The sequence below is a fragment of the Hyaena hyaena genome, unplaced genomic scaffold (assembly GCF_003009895.1).
Source record: "Hyaena hyaena isolate Hyena2069 unplaced genomic scaffold, ASM300989v1 scaffold_98, whole genome shotgun sequence".
Classification (NCBI taxonomy): domain Eukaryota; kingdom Metazoa; phylum Chordata; class Mammalia; order Carnivora; family Hyaenidae; genus Hyaena; species Hyaena hyaena.
Genome location: NW_024080730.1, coordinates 2903711 through 2919964, shown reverse-complemented (window position 1 = coordinate 2919964; position 16254 = coordinate 2903711). Strand labels below are relative to the sequence as shown.

The window sequence follows — 16254 nt, the reverse complement described above, 5'->3', positions numbered from 1 at the left end:
CCCCCCCCGTCACTGTCCTCCACTGAGGTCCCCGCGCCCGTCACTCATCCTGGCCTGACTCCTCCCCGACCGTGGCCCAGCCACACCCCGATCGCCGGCACGCTCCGCAGGCCAGCAGCATCATCACAGGGCTGTTGTAACGTGCCGCCGTCAGAGAGCGCTTAACCACTTTGCTCACAGGCCTTCCTGTAGATGTCATTTGATTTCCTCAACAATTCCCTGAAGGACGTTTTGTCACTCATCTTAATTTGTACTGGCCGCTGTTTATTCTCCTAAGTTTTAAATGAGGAGTTTTAACCTTGAAGAAATGTGACAATTCGTGGCGGCGGCTCCCCTCCCTCACCAGGCTCATCCCCGCTCCTCCTTAGGCCTCATCTCCCCCAAGTCCTTGGAATTTCCCCCGAGCCGCCATGGTCAGGGGACAGGCTCCGGGAGGTTACGAGGGCGCTCGTGGCAAGGTGTATGCCTGGTGTGTTGTGTGGGTACTGCGTCCCCGGCTCCCGGCCACACGGAGACAGGACTGTGGGGGCGCCGGCCCTGCACCGCACGTGCTCCTGAATACGGCTTGAGGGTTAGCCTTCAGTCGGCGTGGACTCTGGTCTTCGTTTAAGTTGGGGTTTCCCCAGGGCGCTGGGACACCCAGCATGTCCGGGGGAGCCCGGGGCTGACGTGAGCACAGGCGGGGACCGGGAACTCCCGCAGGGAGTGGCCAGGTCTAACCAGAGCGGGTAGGAGGGCTCCATGCAGAGCGGAGCATCCAAGCCCGGCCGCGGTGACGGGCAGATGCCGTCTCAGGCCAGGGACGGTGGCGTCGCTGGCCTCACGGGGTGACGAGTGTGCCCAGAGATGGCATTTCCACGGCGCCTGCTTGGGCTTCGCACGGCATGGTCTAGTCTATCCCCGGATGCAGGGGACACCTTTACGGGTGAGGACCCCCTGATCTGAGGGTCCCCAGCCACGAGGTGCTTGGGAGCGTGCCTCCGCAGTCCCATGCTCCAGCCCCCACCCCACGCCACGAGCCGCCAAGCCTCCCGGGGTCCCGGCAGCTGGAGCTGCAGGAAGGTGCCTCACCTTGCTTTGGGGTCTGCCACGTACTGACCTGGGGCGTCAGATCCAGGCCCCTGCCCTGCCCAGCTGAGCCAGGATCCCGTTGGAGAAGTAATCAAGGCATCTTTTGCCGCGGGCCTCCGGGGAGATTGAGTGATTGTCTTTCCAGCCAGTCCCGACCCGTGGGGCTGAGAGGAGAGGAGGGCGTGGGGGGGGGGGGTGAGACTCCAGACCGAGGTGGTAGGGGCACCACCCTCCCCCCAGTGGGCCTGCGTTCTCCTGGGAGGTGAAGTCTCCAGAACCGTTGAGTGTCCAAAAAGCATGTTATGAAAGCCACAGACTCTGTAGGGAACGTGGGCAGGTGTCAGGATGTCCACATACACCTTTCCGTTTGGAATTCTTGGCATGACACGTTTTCTGTGAAAGGTGAAACTTACAGACTAGTCGATCTGAACCCATCACACTGGTTTGTCAGGGCGGTTGTGATTGTGACGGAGTCGGCGACTCACACAGCAGACGTGTGCTGTCTCCCTGAGGGCCGGGTGGGGGCAGGGCCAGGGCCCCCGAGGCCTCTCTCCTGCATGTGGATGGCCGCCCTCCCCCTGTGCCCTCACGGGGCCGTCCCTCTGTGCACGTCTGGGTCCTGATCCCCTCTTCTTATGAGGACCCCAGGCCCAGGGGATCAGGGCCCCCCGGTGGCCGCATTTTTCCCCAGTCACCTCTGCAAATCCTGTCTCTCATGCAGTCACGTTTGGGGTGCTGGGGTCAGGACTCCGGCATAGGAATTTGGGAGGACGTAGTTCAGCTCATGATGCCACTTCCTGGTTTGCCTGCCATCCACGCCCTCATTCGTGCACTTCCCCCCTCCCCCCCAGGATAGGCAGCAAGACCACGGTGGGCCTTTGAAAGCCACGGAACAGAGGGCTGGGGGGCCGCCAGTGGCTCGAGTCAGCAAGCCACGGTCGCTTGTGTTTGGGTACGCGGGTGTCTGTGCCGACGGGCACCTCACTTCCCCGCCAGGTGAGGGCTGAAATGGTGGAGTGTGGTCTTCTGAGCGTCGGGTGGTGCGGTCTCCCGCCCGCGTTATAAGCGCAGGCCGCCGGAGAGATGCCTGCGTGGCGTGGATTTATGTAATTGTGCTGGTGGCTCAGAACCAGGCAGAGGCGTTCGCCGCTCGGCCGCGGCGCAGTGAAGCCCGCACGTTCTCCCCGCGTTGCAGGACCCCGGGCCGCCTCTGCCAGCCGCCGCGTCTTCGGCCTGTGACTGTGTCACAGCAGGCGGCCAGCAGGTGGCAGTAAAGTGCTTGAAGGAAGGAGCGCCCTTTTCCCTAATTTAGCTCCAAATTCTGTGATTGGCCAGTGATGGGGTGGGTGCTGGTGTAGCTGGGGTGAGCGCCCCCCCTCGCCCCCCACCCCCCATCTCGTGGGGACACGTCTCCAGAAATGCCCGCCCAGGAGCTTCGCAGGCAGTCGATGTCGGGTGGAGCCCCTGCATGTGCATTTCCCAGAAAGCACCTGGTGAAAACGGCTATGATACAGGAGTGTGCGGGGTGCCGTTCTGTCTCAGGCGTCGGCTCCCTGGCCTCTGGCCTCGCTTTTAAGCTGCCCCTCGAAGGCCAGAAGCCACAGCACCCTGTTCAACAGAAAGGGAGGGATAAGCATAGCTTATCACGGGGGATCAGATTTCTTACTTTCCTGAGCTTTAAGGTCTTTGTGTCAAACAACTCCTAGTTTCTCTTTCTAAATTGTAAAGGATGATTGTGGCTTCAAAGTTCCGGAAGACTTGCAAGAAAACTACGGAGAACCTGGCGCACCTTCACTCAGGGACCACATTTGAGTTTTGCCCCCAGTAATGTCCCTGGTACTGAAAGGCTCCCCTCTGGGACCCTGATGGATTCCTTCCATCTGGGGGGGTCCAGGGGACCCCTGTGACCATCACAGGGCAGCCACTCTGGAGACCACCCCTCAACTCGGGCGCAGAGGTCCGGGTGTGTGTTGTGGCAGGAACATCATATGAACAACATCGTATTCCTGACATTCATCTGTCGGGGGCACAGGGTGACGTTGCGCTTCGCCAGCGACATTAACTCTGACCGCCTGAGCAGGGGGAGTCCGCCAGGCTCCTCTCTTTGCTTCTGTAATTAGAATTCTATGGGGTGTTTGAGGCTCCAGAAAGTTCTTTCCTCATCCCCCGCTCCCCTGCTGGTTTTGCATCCATCGGTATTTCTCGCCTGCATCACCGATCCCTGCACAGCGGCTGAGGGGGCTCCGCTCCCGTCCTGCGGGGGGAGCTGATGAGCCCGCGCCCTCTGCTCTGAGGCACAGAGAGCTCAGCTCAGACTGGTAGAAGGGAGGTGTAAGCTCTGTCCAGGCTTTGTGTCCTGGGAAGTCCAGGTGCGGCTGGGAGGGAGGGCCCCGCCACCGGGTGTGTGTCTGTCCTCGTCTCCGTGTCTGTCCTCCCTCCCTCCCTTTGCCCCCGTGCCCCTTCTCACGGGGGTGCCCGGCAGCTGTAGGCTTCGGCGGTTTTTCCGCGGCCGTTCTGGAAGAAAGGGAGCTTCTGACTGGTCCAGCCTGGTTCCTCACGGGAGCCCCGTGCCCGCCCCCCCCCCCCCAGCCTGGGGCCGGTTGTCCAGGCCCGTGGGCTGTGCCCGTGGCAGGGCAGGCCCCCTGGCCCCTGAGCGTACATGCTCCCCCCCCGCCCCCCCCGGAAATGCAGAAGGAGGGAGTGGGCAGGTCAGAACACCCGCCTTCAGATAACTGCCTGCTTCGTGCATCAGTGACTTCGCGCGGCGGCGGGCACAGCGACGGGGACGGACGTTTCTTGGGTTTTCTGTGTCAGCTCCTCCAAGTAACAGTTCCGACATCTTTCCTGAGGCGCCGCCTTTTCCCGGAGACCACGCACGGGTGCGGCCCCCCAGCCCGCCCAGTTGTCCGGAATGTGCGACAGTGAGCGCTGGCTGCCCCGTCCTGGCTGCCCCGTGTCCTCCCAGCGCGCGCCTCAGCGGCCACCCTCGGCGTGAGAGGTGTGGGTCAGGACCCGCTTCCTGGCTTTCCGTCTCCCGTCCAGGTTGTCACTGCTCACAGGGTCAGTGGCCGCGTGCCTTCGATGCTGCCCGTCGATGGCCGCGCGCTGGCCTTTCCCGAGGTGCCGGGAGAGCACGGGCAGCTGGGGTGGGGGCCGGTCGGATCTGACTTCCTGCCCCGACGCCACGAGGCGTGCCCAGAACCCCCTGCGGGAGCTGGACGGCGGTGCCCTGGTCGCGGCGTGGGGCCTCCCGCTCCCCGTGAGCCGCAGCGGGTGGGGGCCGGCCTGGCGCCGGGCATCGTGCAGGCCCTCCCGGGTCCCTTACCCTACGGGACTCTTCTGAGAGCCCTGTGGGGAGTAGCGTTTCCTTCTGCATTTGAAGACATAGGCTCACGGGGGAAAGTTCTAGAAAATGGAAAATCCATGACTTGGGCACAGATCTGTTTGACCCCAGAGCCCTGTTGGTTCATGAGTAGCACATGTCACCGCCTTGGAGGGCCGGAGGGGGAGGGGGAGAAATCTCCCCGGGGGGCTGCCTGCCTCCCGCCTCCTGAAAGCCCCTCAGGGGCTGGGTTACAGTTTACAGCAACAGCAGGGCCCCCTTCCCTGGACACAGCAGCGGCTGGCCGCACCCCTTCTGGCTATTTGCACACCTGCCCGGGGTGAGGGGCTCTCTGGGCTTTGAGCCCCAGGCCCAAATGAGAGGCCCAATGCCCTGAGAATGAAAGGGGCATTGGGGCCCTTCACGGAGCCGCGGTGCAGGAGCCCAGCCCGGCCCTGGGTCCTGTCACGAGCTCCCCCACCCCGGTCCCCCGTCAGGCATCTCTGGGCCCCCGAGGCTCAGGGCTGTGGGCGCCCGTGTGTTTGGGGCCCTGGTCCACAACACCGGCTGGACTGCGGCCGGCGGCACCGCGGCTTCTGGGGAGCCTGGAGGTTCGCGGGCGGTTTTCTGACCGAGGCGTGGACTCTCGTTTCAGGCCTGCAGGTACGGCCACGTGCAGCATCTGGAGCACCTGCTGTTCTACGGGGCGGACATGGCGGCCCAGAACGCCTCCGGGAACACGGCCCTGCACATCTGCGCCCTCTACAACCAGGTCAGCGGGCGCGGGCGCACTATCCCCGTCCCCCCCGCCCCCCTCCCAGCCCCGGCCGTGTGCATGCGGGGGTGCTGTCCACCTGGGCGCCCTGCGGGGTGGTGTCTGGCTCAGCACAGGTGCCGTAGCAGAGCCCCACAGGCGGGCCCCAAACAACACACCTGTGGTCTCACCGGCCTGTTGCCTGGAGGTCCCGGGTCCGGGCGCCGGCAGATGCGGTTCAGAGTGAGGGCGCCTTCTTCCCGGCTGCACTTGCCGTCTTCTGTGTCCTCCCGTGGTGGGGAGAGATCAGTGCCTGCTGGCGTCTCCTCCGACAAGGGCGCTGTCCCCTCGGGACCCAGGCGGTGAACCCTCAACGCCTCCTGGATGCCCATTTCCAAGATCCCTCACACCAGGGGTCAGGGCTTCACGGAGGAATTTGGGGACACGCCTCCAGCCCCCAGCAAGGTGCAAATTCACCTGCTTCTTGAGGATGGTCACCCCGTTGTAGAAAAGAGGAAGCCGGGGTGCGGGGAAGTGACGGGAGCGGTCACAGAGCCGGAGCTGGGCTTTAGGCATAGGTCTGCCCTTTCCTGGGCTGTTCCACGCCGTCTGCACCGTCTACACTGTCCGCACCGTCTACATCCGTCTACACTGTCCACACTGTCCACACTGTCCACACAGTTTGCACCGGCCACACCGTCCTCACCATCCTCACCGTCCACATAGTCCGAACCGTCCACACTGTCTGCACTGTCCATACCATCTACACTGTCCACACCACCCTCACTGCCCACACCGTCTTCACCATCCACACCACCCTCACCATCCACACTGTCCTTACTGTCCACACCGTCCTCACCACCCTCACCACCTAGACCATTCACACTGTCTGCACTGTCCACACTGTCCACACCATCCTCACCGTCTACACCATCCACACCACCCTCACCATCCACACCACCCACACCGTCCTCACCACCCTCACCACCCTCACCATCCATACGTCCTCACTGCCCACACTGTCCACATCGTCAGCACTGTCCACACCGTCATACTGTCCATACCACCCTCGCTGTCCACACTGTCCTTACTGTCCACACCATCCTCACCACCCTCACCACCCTCACCACCCTCACCATCCACACCGTTCACACCGTCTGCACTGTCCACACCGTCCTCACCGTCCACACCACCCTCACCATCCACACCGTCTGCACTGTCCATACTGTCTACAAGGCCCACACCACCCTCACCATCCACACTGTCCTCACCGTCCACACCGTTCACTCCGTCTGCACTCTACACACTGCCCACACTGTCCACACCGTCCTCACCGCCCACACCGTCCACACCATCTGCACTGTCCACACCACCCTCACCATCCACACCGCCCATACCACCCACACCGTCCACACTGTCCACACCATCCTCACTGCTCACACCGTCCACACCATCCACACCGTCCACACCGTCCACACTGTCCACTTTCCAGAAGAGACCTGGGGAGCCCACTATGCTCTTGTTCCCATTCTCCTCGGCTGAAGGGCCCGCCCCAGGGTGCTTCTCTGCAGGGACGTGTGGGGGGCAGGGGACAGAGGGCACCTGAGGAACGGGAAGGGTGTGGCAGAATGAGCCCCCGAGAGGGGCCCCCGCGGCACTCCCACAGGACCACCGAGCCCCGGAGGCCAGCCTTCCCCGCCCACGTGTACACACCTGCTCCCGGTGGCTTCTCTACTTAACTGCGGTGAAACGTACGCGACATGCCACTTACCATTTTGACCGTTTATAACTGTGTGGCTCAGTGACGGTAACTATGTTCGCGTTGCTCTGCGTCCGTCCCCACCGTCCATCTCCAGGACCTTCCTTCTTCCCAGCTGTAGCTCTGTGCCTTTAGACAGGAACTCCCCAGCCCCGTCCCTGCCCCGCGCCCACCGGCTACGTTCTGTCCCTGTGCACCCGACTCCACCGGGAACCCTGCACGAGTGGGATCCTGACCTGTCTGTCCTCTCGTGTCGGTTCATTTCACCGGGCGGCACGTTCTCGAGGTCCACGTGTAACGGGCGTCAGCACGTCCTTTTTCCGAGCACCCGATATTCCATCGTGTGGACGGACCTCGTTATGTCTCATTCATCCCTTGATAGACGCTTGGTGCTTCTGCCTCTTGGTCCTTGTGAAGAACGCGGCTGTGAACGGGAGTGTGCTGCTTCCCGTTCTTTAGGGGCTATATCCCTCTAGCGGAGCCTCAACGTGGACAAAAACAGCACGTGGTCTTCTGTGTTAGGCTGAAGACCACGGGAAGCTGGAGATGAGCTCGTTTGGCGCGCCGAGGGGTGGGATGCGACCCCCGCCCTCCAGGAGCGTGAAGCCTAACTAGGGCCATGTCAGCGCCCTGCTGATCCCGCCGGGAGGCACAGTGGTGGCGTTGAAGACTCTGGGGAGGCTCGGGGAGGCCGTGGAAGGGGCCGGGGCTTCTGGGACCTGCATGAGGCTGGGGGGAGGGTCAGTGTCCTCGAGGCTCAAGGTCAAGTAACTTCTGGACACCAGTATCAAAGGTGCTCTCTGCTCTTCCTTCCTTTTCTTCTTCTCTGACTTCAAGGAACTTTGACTCTGGAGGGTGCTGTGGTCTGGACACTATCCCGAGAGCAGAACAGAATGGGGGTGGGGGTTCACCAGCTGGAGGAACAGAGGCGAGATCATAGATTAGGGCATCTTCCAGGGGGCCCCAGGCTGTGTGCCCTTTGCTTGTGTTCTCTGCCATCAGCACTATCTTCCCAGTATGATGCCATCTTCCTGCGTGAAACCTTCAGCCTTTGGCTGCACCTGTGTCCTTTTTCTGGCCACCCCTAGACCAGACCCCTCCAGCCACTCTGAAGTCCCACCTTGCTTCTAGCTGTTAAACGTTCCTAGATTCTCTGCCCTGGAAAACTCCTATGCATCCGTCAAGACCCAACTCCGATATCCTGGCCTTCGTCAACTCTTCTCTTGATGGGCCCCCTGGCAACATCGGTTGTGTTTGTTCTGTCGCTCTCTGGAAGATAACCAGGGCGAACTGCCCCGGACCAGGCCATCGTTGTGCCTCGTCCGTTTTCCCTGCTGGAACCCCCCCCCCTCCTTGGACTCCCCCTTCTCAGAGGCATAAACCGCCATCTTTTAGGGTCTCTTCTGTGTCAGCTGGAAGAGGTGGGGTGGTGTTTCCGTGGGGCTTCAAGAAGCACTTGGCAGACTGCCAGCCTCCTCCTTAATGAAGTCGTATCAGTGGGATTTGCGTGCCACGCGGCGTTTGGACGTGGCAATGGCCTTATGAGCAGGGAGCTAGCCAGCTGGGCTGCATCCGGGAAGCGCACGTTGAAGGGCTTGGCCGTGGCTGGTACATCTATGTCCACATGTGCTTCTTAATTACCGCCTTCGAGGGGAACGCGTTCCTTAATTTCCCCCAGTAGATTTCAAGCATATTTTATCATGGATTAAAAAAAAAAAAAACCAGGAAAAAGTGTTTTCTGTCACTTGAAATAATTGTGGCCAAGATGGTGTCTGAAGGTGTTGGTGGTATTTTATTAGGAAAGGTTAAAACATTTCGTTTCTATTCTGACAATGGCGGGGGGGGGGGGTCGCTCTGCTTTCCCCACATCTGTCCCTACCCCTTGGCTGACAGCTTCCGGAAGACCCTATCCCAGGGGCCTTAGGCGGATTTTCCTCCTAGGTGTTTTCTTTTAGGAGCAAACATTTTCTGTAAAGGGCCACTTAATAAATATTTTCGGCTCTGTGGGCCACACGGGCTTTGTCAGGCCACTCCCCTGTGCCACTGCAGTGCGAACTCAGTAAGGGACCATGTGAAGATGGAAGGGTGTGGCTGTGTGCCAATCAAATTTGATTCGTAAGACAGGCGGGACGCCAAGTTGGGCGGTGGGCCGTAGTTTGCCAAGACTGCATCTACAGCCTCGCCAGACGTGTGTGTAGATGAACTCCCGGCTCCAGAGCCCAGCGATTCCCTCCCCCTTGCTGGGGCCCCGTGGGTCCGGGAGAGCCGTGCCCTCTCCAGGGTCCTGAGATCAGCCCACGGCTGCTGCAGCCTGCGCATCCCTCCTCTGCAGCCCAGACAGACATGTGGAGATGCAGTCACCTGTGATGCCTTGCCCCTGCTTGTCTTACCGGCCAGGGGCTGTGGAGGGAGGGGGGTCACAGGCTCGGGGCTCGGTGGGCCCACGGCCCCTGGGCGCCATGTCCAGTTGGAAGTCAGTGGGTGCTCTGGGATTGAGCCTCACGAATCCCTCATTCCTTCTCTGGAATGCTAGCATGTCTTGAATCTCCTCCTCCAGGCCCCCCCCCCCCCAACCACTGGAGGCCTCACTGACCCAGTACGAGAAGCGTCCAGACGCCATCCCAGCGTGATTCAGAGGGCGCGGCTCCATATGCGCGTCCTCCAGGCACCTGTGACGGACCGCTGGGAGCAGCGGAGTCTCCTAGTCTGTCCAGCATGCACTGCACATCGTACTTGACCAGAGCCCTGTCCCCCCATCCCCTCCCCGTGTCACTGTTTGCTGAGCTTCTCCTCTCTATCCATGTGTGCAGGCCAGGCTCAGTGCAGACCAGAGCAGCCACTTTGCAACTTTAAGCAGAAAGGGGTGTCAAAGGGCACCCATACAGAGCACTCTGGGAAATAATGTTGAGAAATAGACTGCCCCGGGGGTGGGGACACAGCGTCATGAGGTCAGACTAGGCTGCAGGGAAAGGAATTAAGAAACAGCCACAGTGAAGGGGAGTTTCAGGGCAGGGAGACGTGGCAGTCTGGGCTCCATGTGGCCTAAACCATAACCTTACTCTGTTGTCTGGGGCACACTCCTGTCTCTCTAGGGCTCCGAATTCTCCCATTGGTAATGTAGGGATGATTCTACCTAACTCTGAGGGTTGCTAAGAGACTTAAAATAGAAAGCAAACATATGGTGAGTCTGCCACACAGTGGATGCTTGGTAAATGGTAGCTGTAATGCTGGTGATGGTGGTGGTGATGATGGTGGTGATGGTGACAATGGTGATGATGGTGATGATGATGATGGTGATGATGGTGATGGTGATGGTGATGATGGTGATGATGGTGATGGTGATGGTGATGATGGTGATGGTGGTGATGATGATGGTGATGATGGTGATGGTTGTGATGATGATGGTGGTGATGGTGACGATGGTGGTCGTGGTGGTGATGGTGATGGTGATGATGGTGATGGTGATGGTGGTGATGGTGGTGATGGTGACGATGGTGGTGATGGTGGTGATGGTGACGGTGGTGGTGATGGTGACGGTGGTGGTGATGGTGACGGTGGTGGTGATGGTGGTGATGGTGACGATGGTGGTGATGGTGATGATGGTGGTGATGGTGATGATGGTGGTGATGGTATTGATGGTGGTGATGATGGTGATGGTGGTGATGAAGCTGGTCATGGTGACGACAGTGATGAAGATGATGGTGCTGCTGGTCATGCTGCTGATAGTCCTGCTGCTGTTGCTAAGTTGCCTTGCCATCCTCTCCTGTGAAATCTAAAGGCATCCAGGTTTATGAATTTAATGTGTGTGTTTTACCAATTTTCGGCAGGCCTCATCTGCACACTTCTAATAAAATACACTGTGATCGGAATATTCTCTTCTCTGATGAAATCAACTAATTAGGGCTTTGATTGTAAGCAGCAAATTGTGTCTAGTCTGCCAGGTCCCTCAGCCTCTTGCTGGCTGTCCTGGAGCCCCAGAGGGAGGGAGGCAGCCCGATGTTTGTTTTCCTGGCTTGGATAATGAAGGAAGGGAGGGAGTCTTAAACATCAGAGCTTACTAGGCCAGACCAATTTGTGTGGAGGATGAGAAACAACCCTGCCTCTTATCACAGCGGCAGCCGAGCTGAGAAGAGACAGACCGAGCCCGTGGAGCACCCGTCAGCATGGCGGCTACCTCCACGGGGCCATCAGGGGGGTGGCCATCCTCAGGGGCCCTGGGGGGGTGTCTTGCTGAAGGAGGGCATCCACAGGGACTTTCCCTCTAGATCCCCCAGTGAGCCTTTGGTGTCTGCCATTGGTTTACGTTGCCTTATGTGGGTCAGGAGATAGAACTTGGTCCACGGCCGCTCGGCCAGTAAGCGGCAAAGCTGGGCCTCCATCCCGCCCTGTATTTCATCACCCCAGGCGGTGGGGACACATTCCTGTGGCTCTTGACATGGGTGGGGATGGGGCTCCCCGGGCACAGGTCAGGTCACGGCACCCTGGGCCATGGCACCCTGGGCCACGGCATGGTCAGGCATGGTCTTCAGGGGGCCGGGTTCCAGCCTCTCTGGTGATTTCAGTCTCCCAACTTACTGTACCTTTCTTTTCCCCGACTGCATGCACGTTACCTCTTAGATTTCCGTCTACCCACACGGGCTCGTTTCAAACTGGAGACAAGTCCCCGACTTACAGTTTGGGGTATTTGGTAAATCACACCGGTGACATGACATGCTGATCGCCTCCATGCTGTAGAGACGAAAGTGTGGGTGTGACTTGCAAATCCGGAATTAAATCCCTGGCTGTGGCCTTGACGCTGTGGTCTGGGCTGGGCAGTTTTGGGCAAACCCGTAACCAGCACCTTGTTGCCCTCTCTTGTCACCTCTTCCGTCTGCCAGTGTGCAGACCCCACTGACCTTCCCTAGGGGCTCGCTGGGCCTTCCCCACCACCACTGCATCAGGCTTCCGTCCTTCCTGTGGGGGCAGCTGGCCATCCCCACGTGCCCCACGGTCCTATGGCCCACGTGGTCTCCACGGTGAGCCCAGGAAGACCTGTCTGCACCTGTCACCTCCCCCTGTGCCCCCGTCACCTGCCCCCATCACCTGCCCCTGTGCCCCCGTCACCTCCCCTTTTGCCCCCGTCACCTGCCCCCGTGCCCTCGTCACCTGCCCCCGTGCCCTCATCACCTGCCCCCATCACCTGCCCCCGTGCCCCCGTCACCTCCCCCTGCCCCAGCTGCCTGCAGCCCAGACCAGGGGCCTTTGCACATGCTGCTCCCTCTGCTGGGAACACTTCCCTTGATTGTCATCTGGTTCTTCTTTGGTTTAGGGCTCAGCTTAGGGCCCCCCCGTCCTCGGGGTCCTCCCTGACCGCCTGCTCTCACTCTTCATCACATGACCGTCTTTAATCATTTGCATGGTGCTCTGGGTCCCTCGGGGCCAGAGCAGTACCAGGCCTGGCGGACAGTCCGTATCGACTGGTCACGTGCATGAATGAATGTGCTTCTGGGCCTGTTTCTTCATGTGTAAAGGGAAAACGATGGCATCGGGGCCCCTGTGGCAGGTGGTGACCCAGAGGGATGAGCCCCAGAGACCCTCAGGGAGGCGGGAGGTGGTTTGGTAAGTGTGTCTGAAAACTCGTGCCCAGAAGATAACTGGCAGCGAAGGTGCCGCTCTTCCCGGAGCTTTGGCTGAAAAAGTGCAGGTTGCTGCTCCGTCTCTCCTCAGCTGACTTCCTCGCCTCGGGGGGCCCAGAGGAGCACCTTGGGGAGGCTCCGGCCGTGGCAGCCCGCTCCTCTCAGCCCTTCTCTGGGCCGCGGCCTTCTCGTTTTCTCCCTTTCTGAAGCTGCGGTTTTTCACTTAAACTTTCCGGACTTCTGCTGCCTTGTCCGTGAAATGGGCCTCATGTTTGCCCCTAGCAGGGATGCTGGATGGCAGAGTACACGTGTGTGTACTCACACTCACACACACGTGCACACGCACGCCTGCACACACACGTGTACACATGCACACACGTCTGCACGCGTGCACACACATGCACACATGCACGTAGCCTGCACACACCTCTATGCACACAGACAGGTCTGCACACATGGGCACTCATACACCTATACACACTTGCACACACAAGCATACACACACCTGTACACACACTGCACACACGCACACACCTACCTGCAACACACTTGCACACACCTGCACACACACATGGTATAACGGCTAGTAATTTACCCTCTAACTCTGAGATAGCTCTGGGACGCGGTCTCAGCGGGAAGTCGGGCAGATACCGGAGTGACGGACCGTGTCTCCCGATGGTCAGTACTGACCCTGAACACTCCCTTAGCGGGAGGGGCCCAGGCTGGCTCGCACCCGGCGGGTGTGAATGGCGGTGCCCGGCCGGGATCTACTCTTAGCGTTTCTGGTGGGATGTTCCCGGGAACGCGCCTCCCGCGCACGCAGGGAGCGTTCATGAGGACTTGCGCACCGGGGGCTCGTGGGGGCTCGAGCCCTGGTTGTTCCCGCTGGGACCGTCGGCTGGCGGTCCTTCCCGGCTGCTCACTCCGCCCTGAGCGGGGCCAGGACACGGGGGCGGGGCCGGTGCAGCTCAGGGGAGACGCCACCCCCGTCCCCTGAGCCGGCTGCGGCCCCCTGCTTGGTGCCCCAGGGGCTTCGTGCTCTCTTCTGCCTTACGTGCCCCCACCCCCCACCCCTGTTCTCCTGCCCCGGTTCCCTTCTCTGCCTCAGTTTCCTCAAATGCCTTCTCCCGTCACCACAGACATCTTGCTCGCTCCGGCACGATGATGCTGTTGTGGAAGTAATGTAACTGACGTCCTTTGGGCTGCCAGTAGCGACCCAACTGGGCTAATTCCTGGGGAGAGAGGGATGCTGGGTGGGGCCGGGAGCCAGGCAGGGGCGGGTACGGCTGGAGCAGCACCGGGGAGCCCGGGGGCCTGTGTCCTAATAAAACCGCCTCACAAAACCAGCCTTGTGGGACCCCCCCTACTGCGTGTAGTCTGAGATCCTGGAATGAACCGGCACCCGCCTCTGTCCAGGCCATGGCCTCAGGCTGGGTGTCCAGGTTTGTCACCATCTGAACCTGCCGGCTCACTGGTCTTTTTTTTTTTTTTTTTTTTAAAGTTTTATTTCTGAGAGAGAGAGAGTGTGTGTGTGTGTGTGTGTGAGTGTGAGCAGGAGAGGGTCAGAGAGAGAGGGAGACACAGAATCTGAAACAGGCTCCAGGCTCTGAGCTGGCTGTCAGCACAGAGCCCGACGCGGGGCTCGAACCCACGAACCGTGAGATCATGACCTGAGCCGAAGTCGGACGCTCAACCGACTGAGCCACCCAGGCACCCCAATTGCTCACTGTTCTCAACCCTGGATGTAACTGCTTCCCACGTAGGAAAGATCTTGTTTCCCCGAGCACAGGTCTATCTTTTCCAGTTTTCTTAAACTCTTTGAGTTACTCAGAGCATCACACGAACACATGGGGGTGGGGGTGGAGAAAGTCCGTGTGATAGAGCGTCCACCACTATGCAGACAGCCACTGCGGTCAGCCCCGAGCCGCCTGGGGGCCCCAGACCCCGGCAGCCTGGGAACACAGAGCCCGGGAAATCCTTTCCTGCCCAACTCAGGTCCGCCCCACTGCGGCCCCATGTTCTAGAAGCGGCTTGCGGCCCGAGGGTGCCTCCCCCAGCCTGCAGCGTGTGGAGTGAGGGTCCCTGCCACCTCTGTGCTCCGTCCCGGGGGCCCCTCTTACCGTGAGTGCATTCGAGTCCCCGGGGACCCTTGCTCAGGTCATGGCCGGGGCAGCTCCAGCTGGCTCCTGAGAGCTCGCACCTGCTGTGCTCTGGGTTATAGCATCTTAGTCCTGAGACGGAAACCTGCCCGGTGGTGCCCTGTCTCTCTCTCTGTGTGTTTCTCTCTGCCTCTGTCACTGTTTTTCTGTCTTTGTCTCCCTGTGTCTCATTCCCTGTGTCTTTCTCCATCTCTATCTATCTCTATCTCTGTGTCTCTGTGTCTATCCCTGTCTCTTGCTCTCACTTCTTACCGTTCTAATTCAGGACGCCCCTACTGAAGAAATAGTTCACGCACCATACAACTTACCCTCTGAACCATAGGGTTCTGTGGATTTTCGCCCACCCGCAGCCGTGCAGCCACGACCACAGTCAGTGCTGGGACCCTCCGTCGCCCCACACGGAGCCCCGGGGGAGCCCCCAGCCCCCCAGTCCTGGGCAGCCTCTGGCTCCGTTCGGTGGGTGGGCGCCCACTCCGTCTCCGCTCTGCGGCTCTCGAGGTCCTGTGACCCACAGCATGCACCTGTCTTTCCCCAGGACACGGGTCCCCTTCAGGACTGGGAGGGGGTGCTCTGGGTCATGTATACTTGGTCCGGGGTGGCCACGCCTGTTGCCCCTGCTCTGGATTCTGTGGGGAAGGACGGAGAGGCCGAAGTGGACTCTGGAGGCTGTGGCTGTGCTCCCTGGGCCTTCGGCAGGCTCCCTGCCGTGGGGGGCACGGACGGCGGCGTGCAAATAGTAGGTGCTCCATAAATGGACAGGAATAGGCTTATTTTCATTGTAAAAGCACACACAAATGGGTATTGACTGCCTTTGAGAAACATCAGAAAATAGAAGTATGGGAAATAATACAAAAAGACCCCCCCCCGTTGACCCCCCAGCGCCTTCTCCTTTGCTCCTGGTACCTCCTCTCCACGGGTGCTTGCGCCCCGCTACAGTGTAGAGGCTTTTCAAACGTAAAGGGAATTAAGCTGTGCTTTGTTCTGAGGCTTGCGCTTCCACTCGGAAGTTCTTGGGTCTATTTCTTGTCAGATTTTGTGCTTCAGTCTTGTTTCTTCCTACAACTTTCCAGACGAGGAATATTCTAGAATGCGTCCCCACTGTCCCTTATTTCAGAACATGTAGGCCGTCTCCAGGTTTTCTCTTTTTGTGCGGTACTCACGGTGTTTTCCCTGTATTTCACACACACGTGCAAGACCTTTGGTGGCACATGGACCTCAAGAGTGAAACTGTTTGGCCGTGGGCTGCACACAGTACACGTTTTCACCTGTTCCGCCAAGGGGTCGCCCCAAAGTGTTTATGGAAGTTAAGCGGCACCCGGGAGGGCGCGAGGCCATTCCCCCTCACCCTCTCCTTCACCCTCTGCCCCTGATGACTAGAGGGGCCCCTGCATTCACCCTCCCCCTCAATGACCATAGGCACCCCTGCATTCCCCTCCCCCTCCCCACCCTGACGACCGGAAGCGCCCCTGCTGACTTGCGTGAACGTCCTGGATTTCTTGTGTGTGGAGCCTGGGGGCAGGTCCCTTTGGGGGACGTCTGTGCCACCGGCCTACAAGCGGTCTCTCTGTGTTCCT

General features: G+C 59.9%; 1 protein-coding gene across 1 annotated transcript in view; it reads left to right on the top strand.

The window, feature by feature from the left end:
- The window catches only part of SHANK2 (SH3 and multiple ankyrin repeat domains 2), a 419611-nt gene that overhangs the window by 48901 nt on the left and 354456 nt on the right, over positions 1-16254 (top strand). Inside the window, exon 7 of the mRNA XM_039235341.1 lies at positions 5049-5165. Within this exon, the coding sequence (XP_039091272.1) occupies positions 5049-5165 (117 nt within the window). The remainder of the gene's footprint in view (positions 1-5048; positions 5166-16254) is intronic.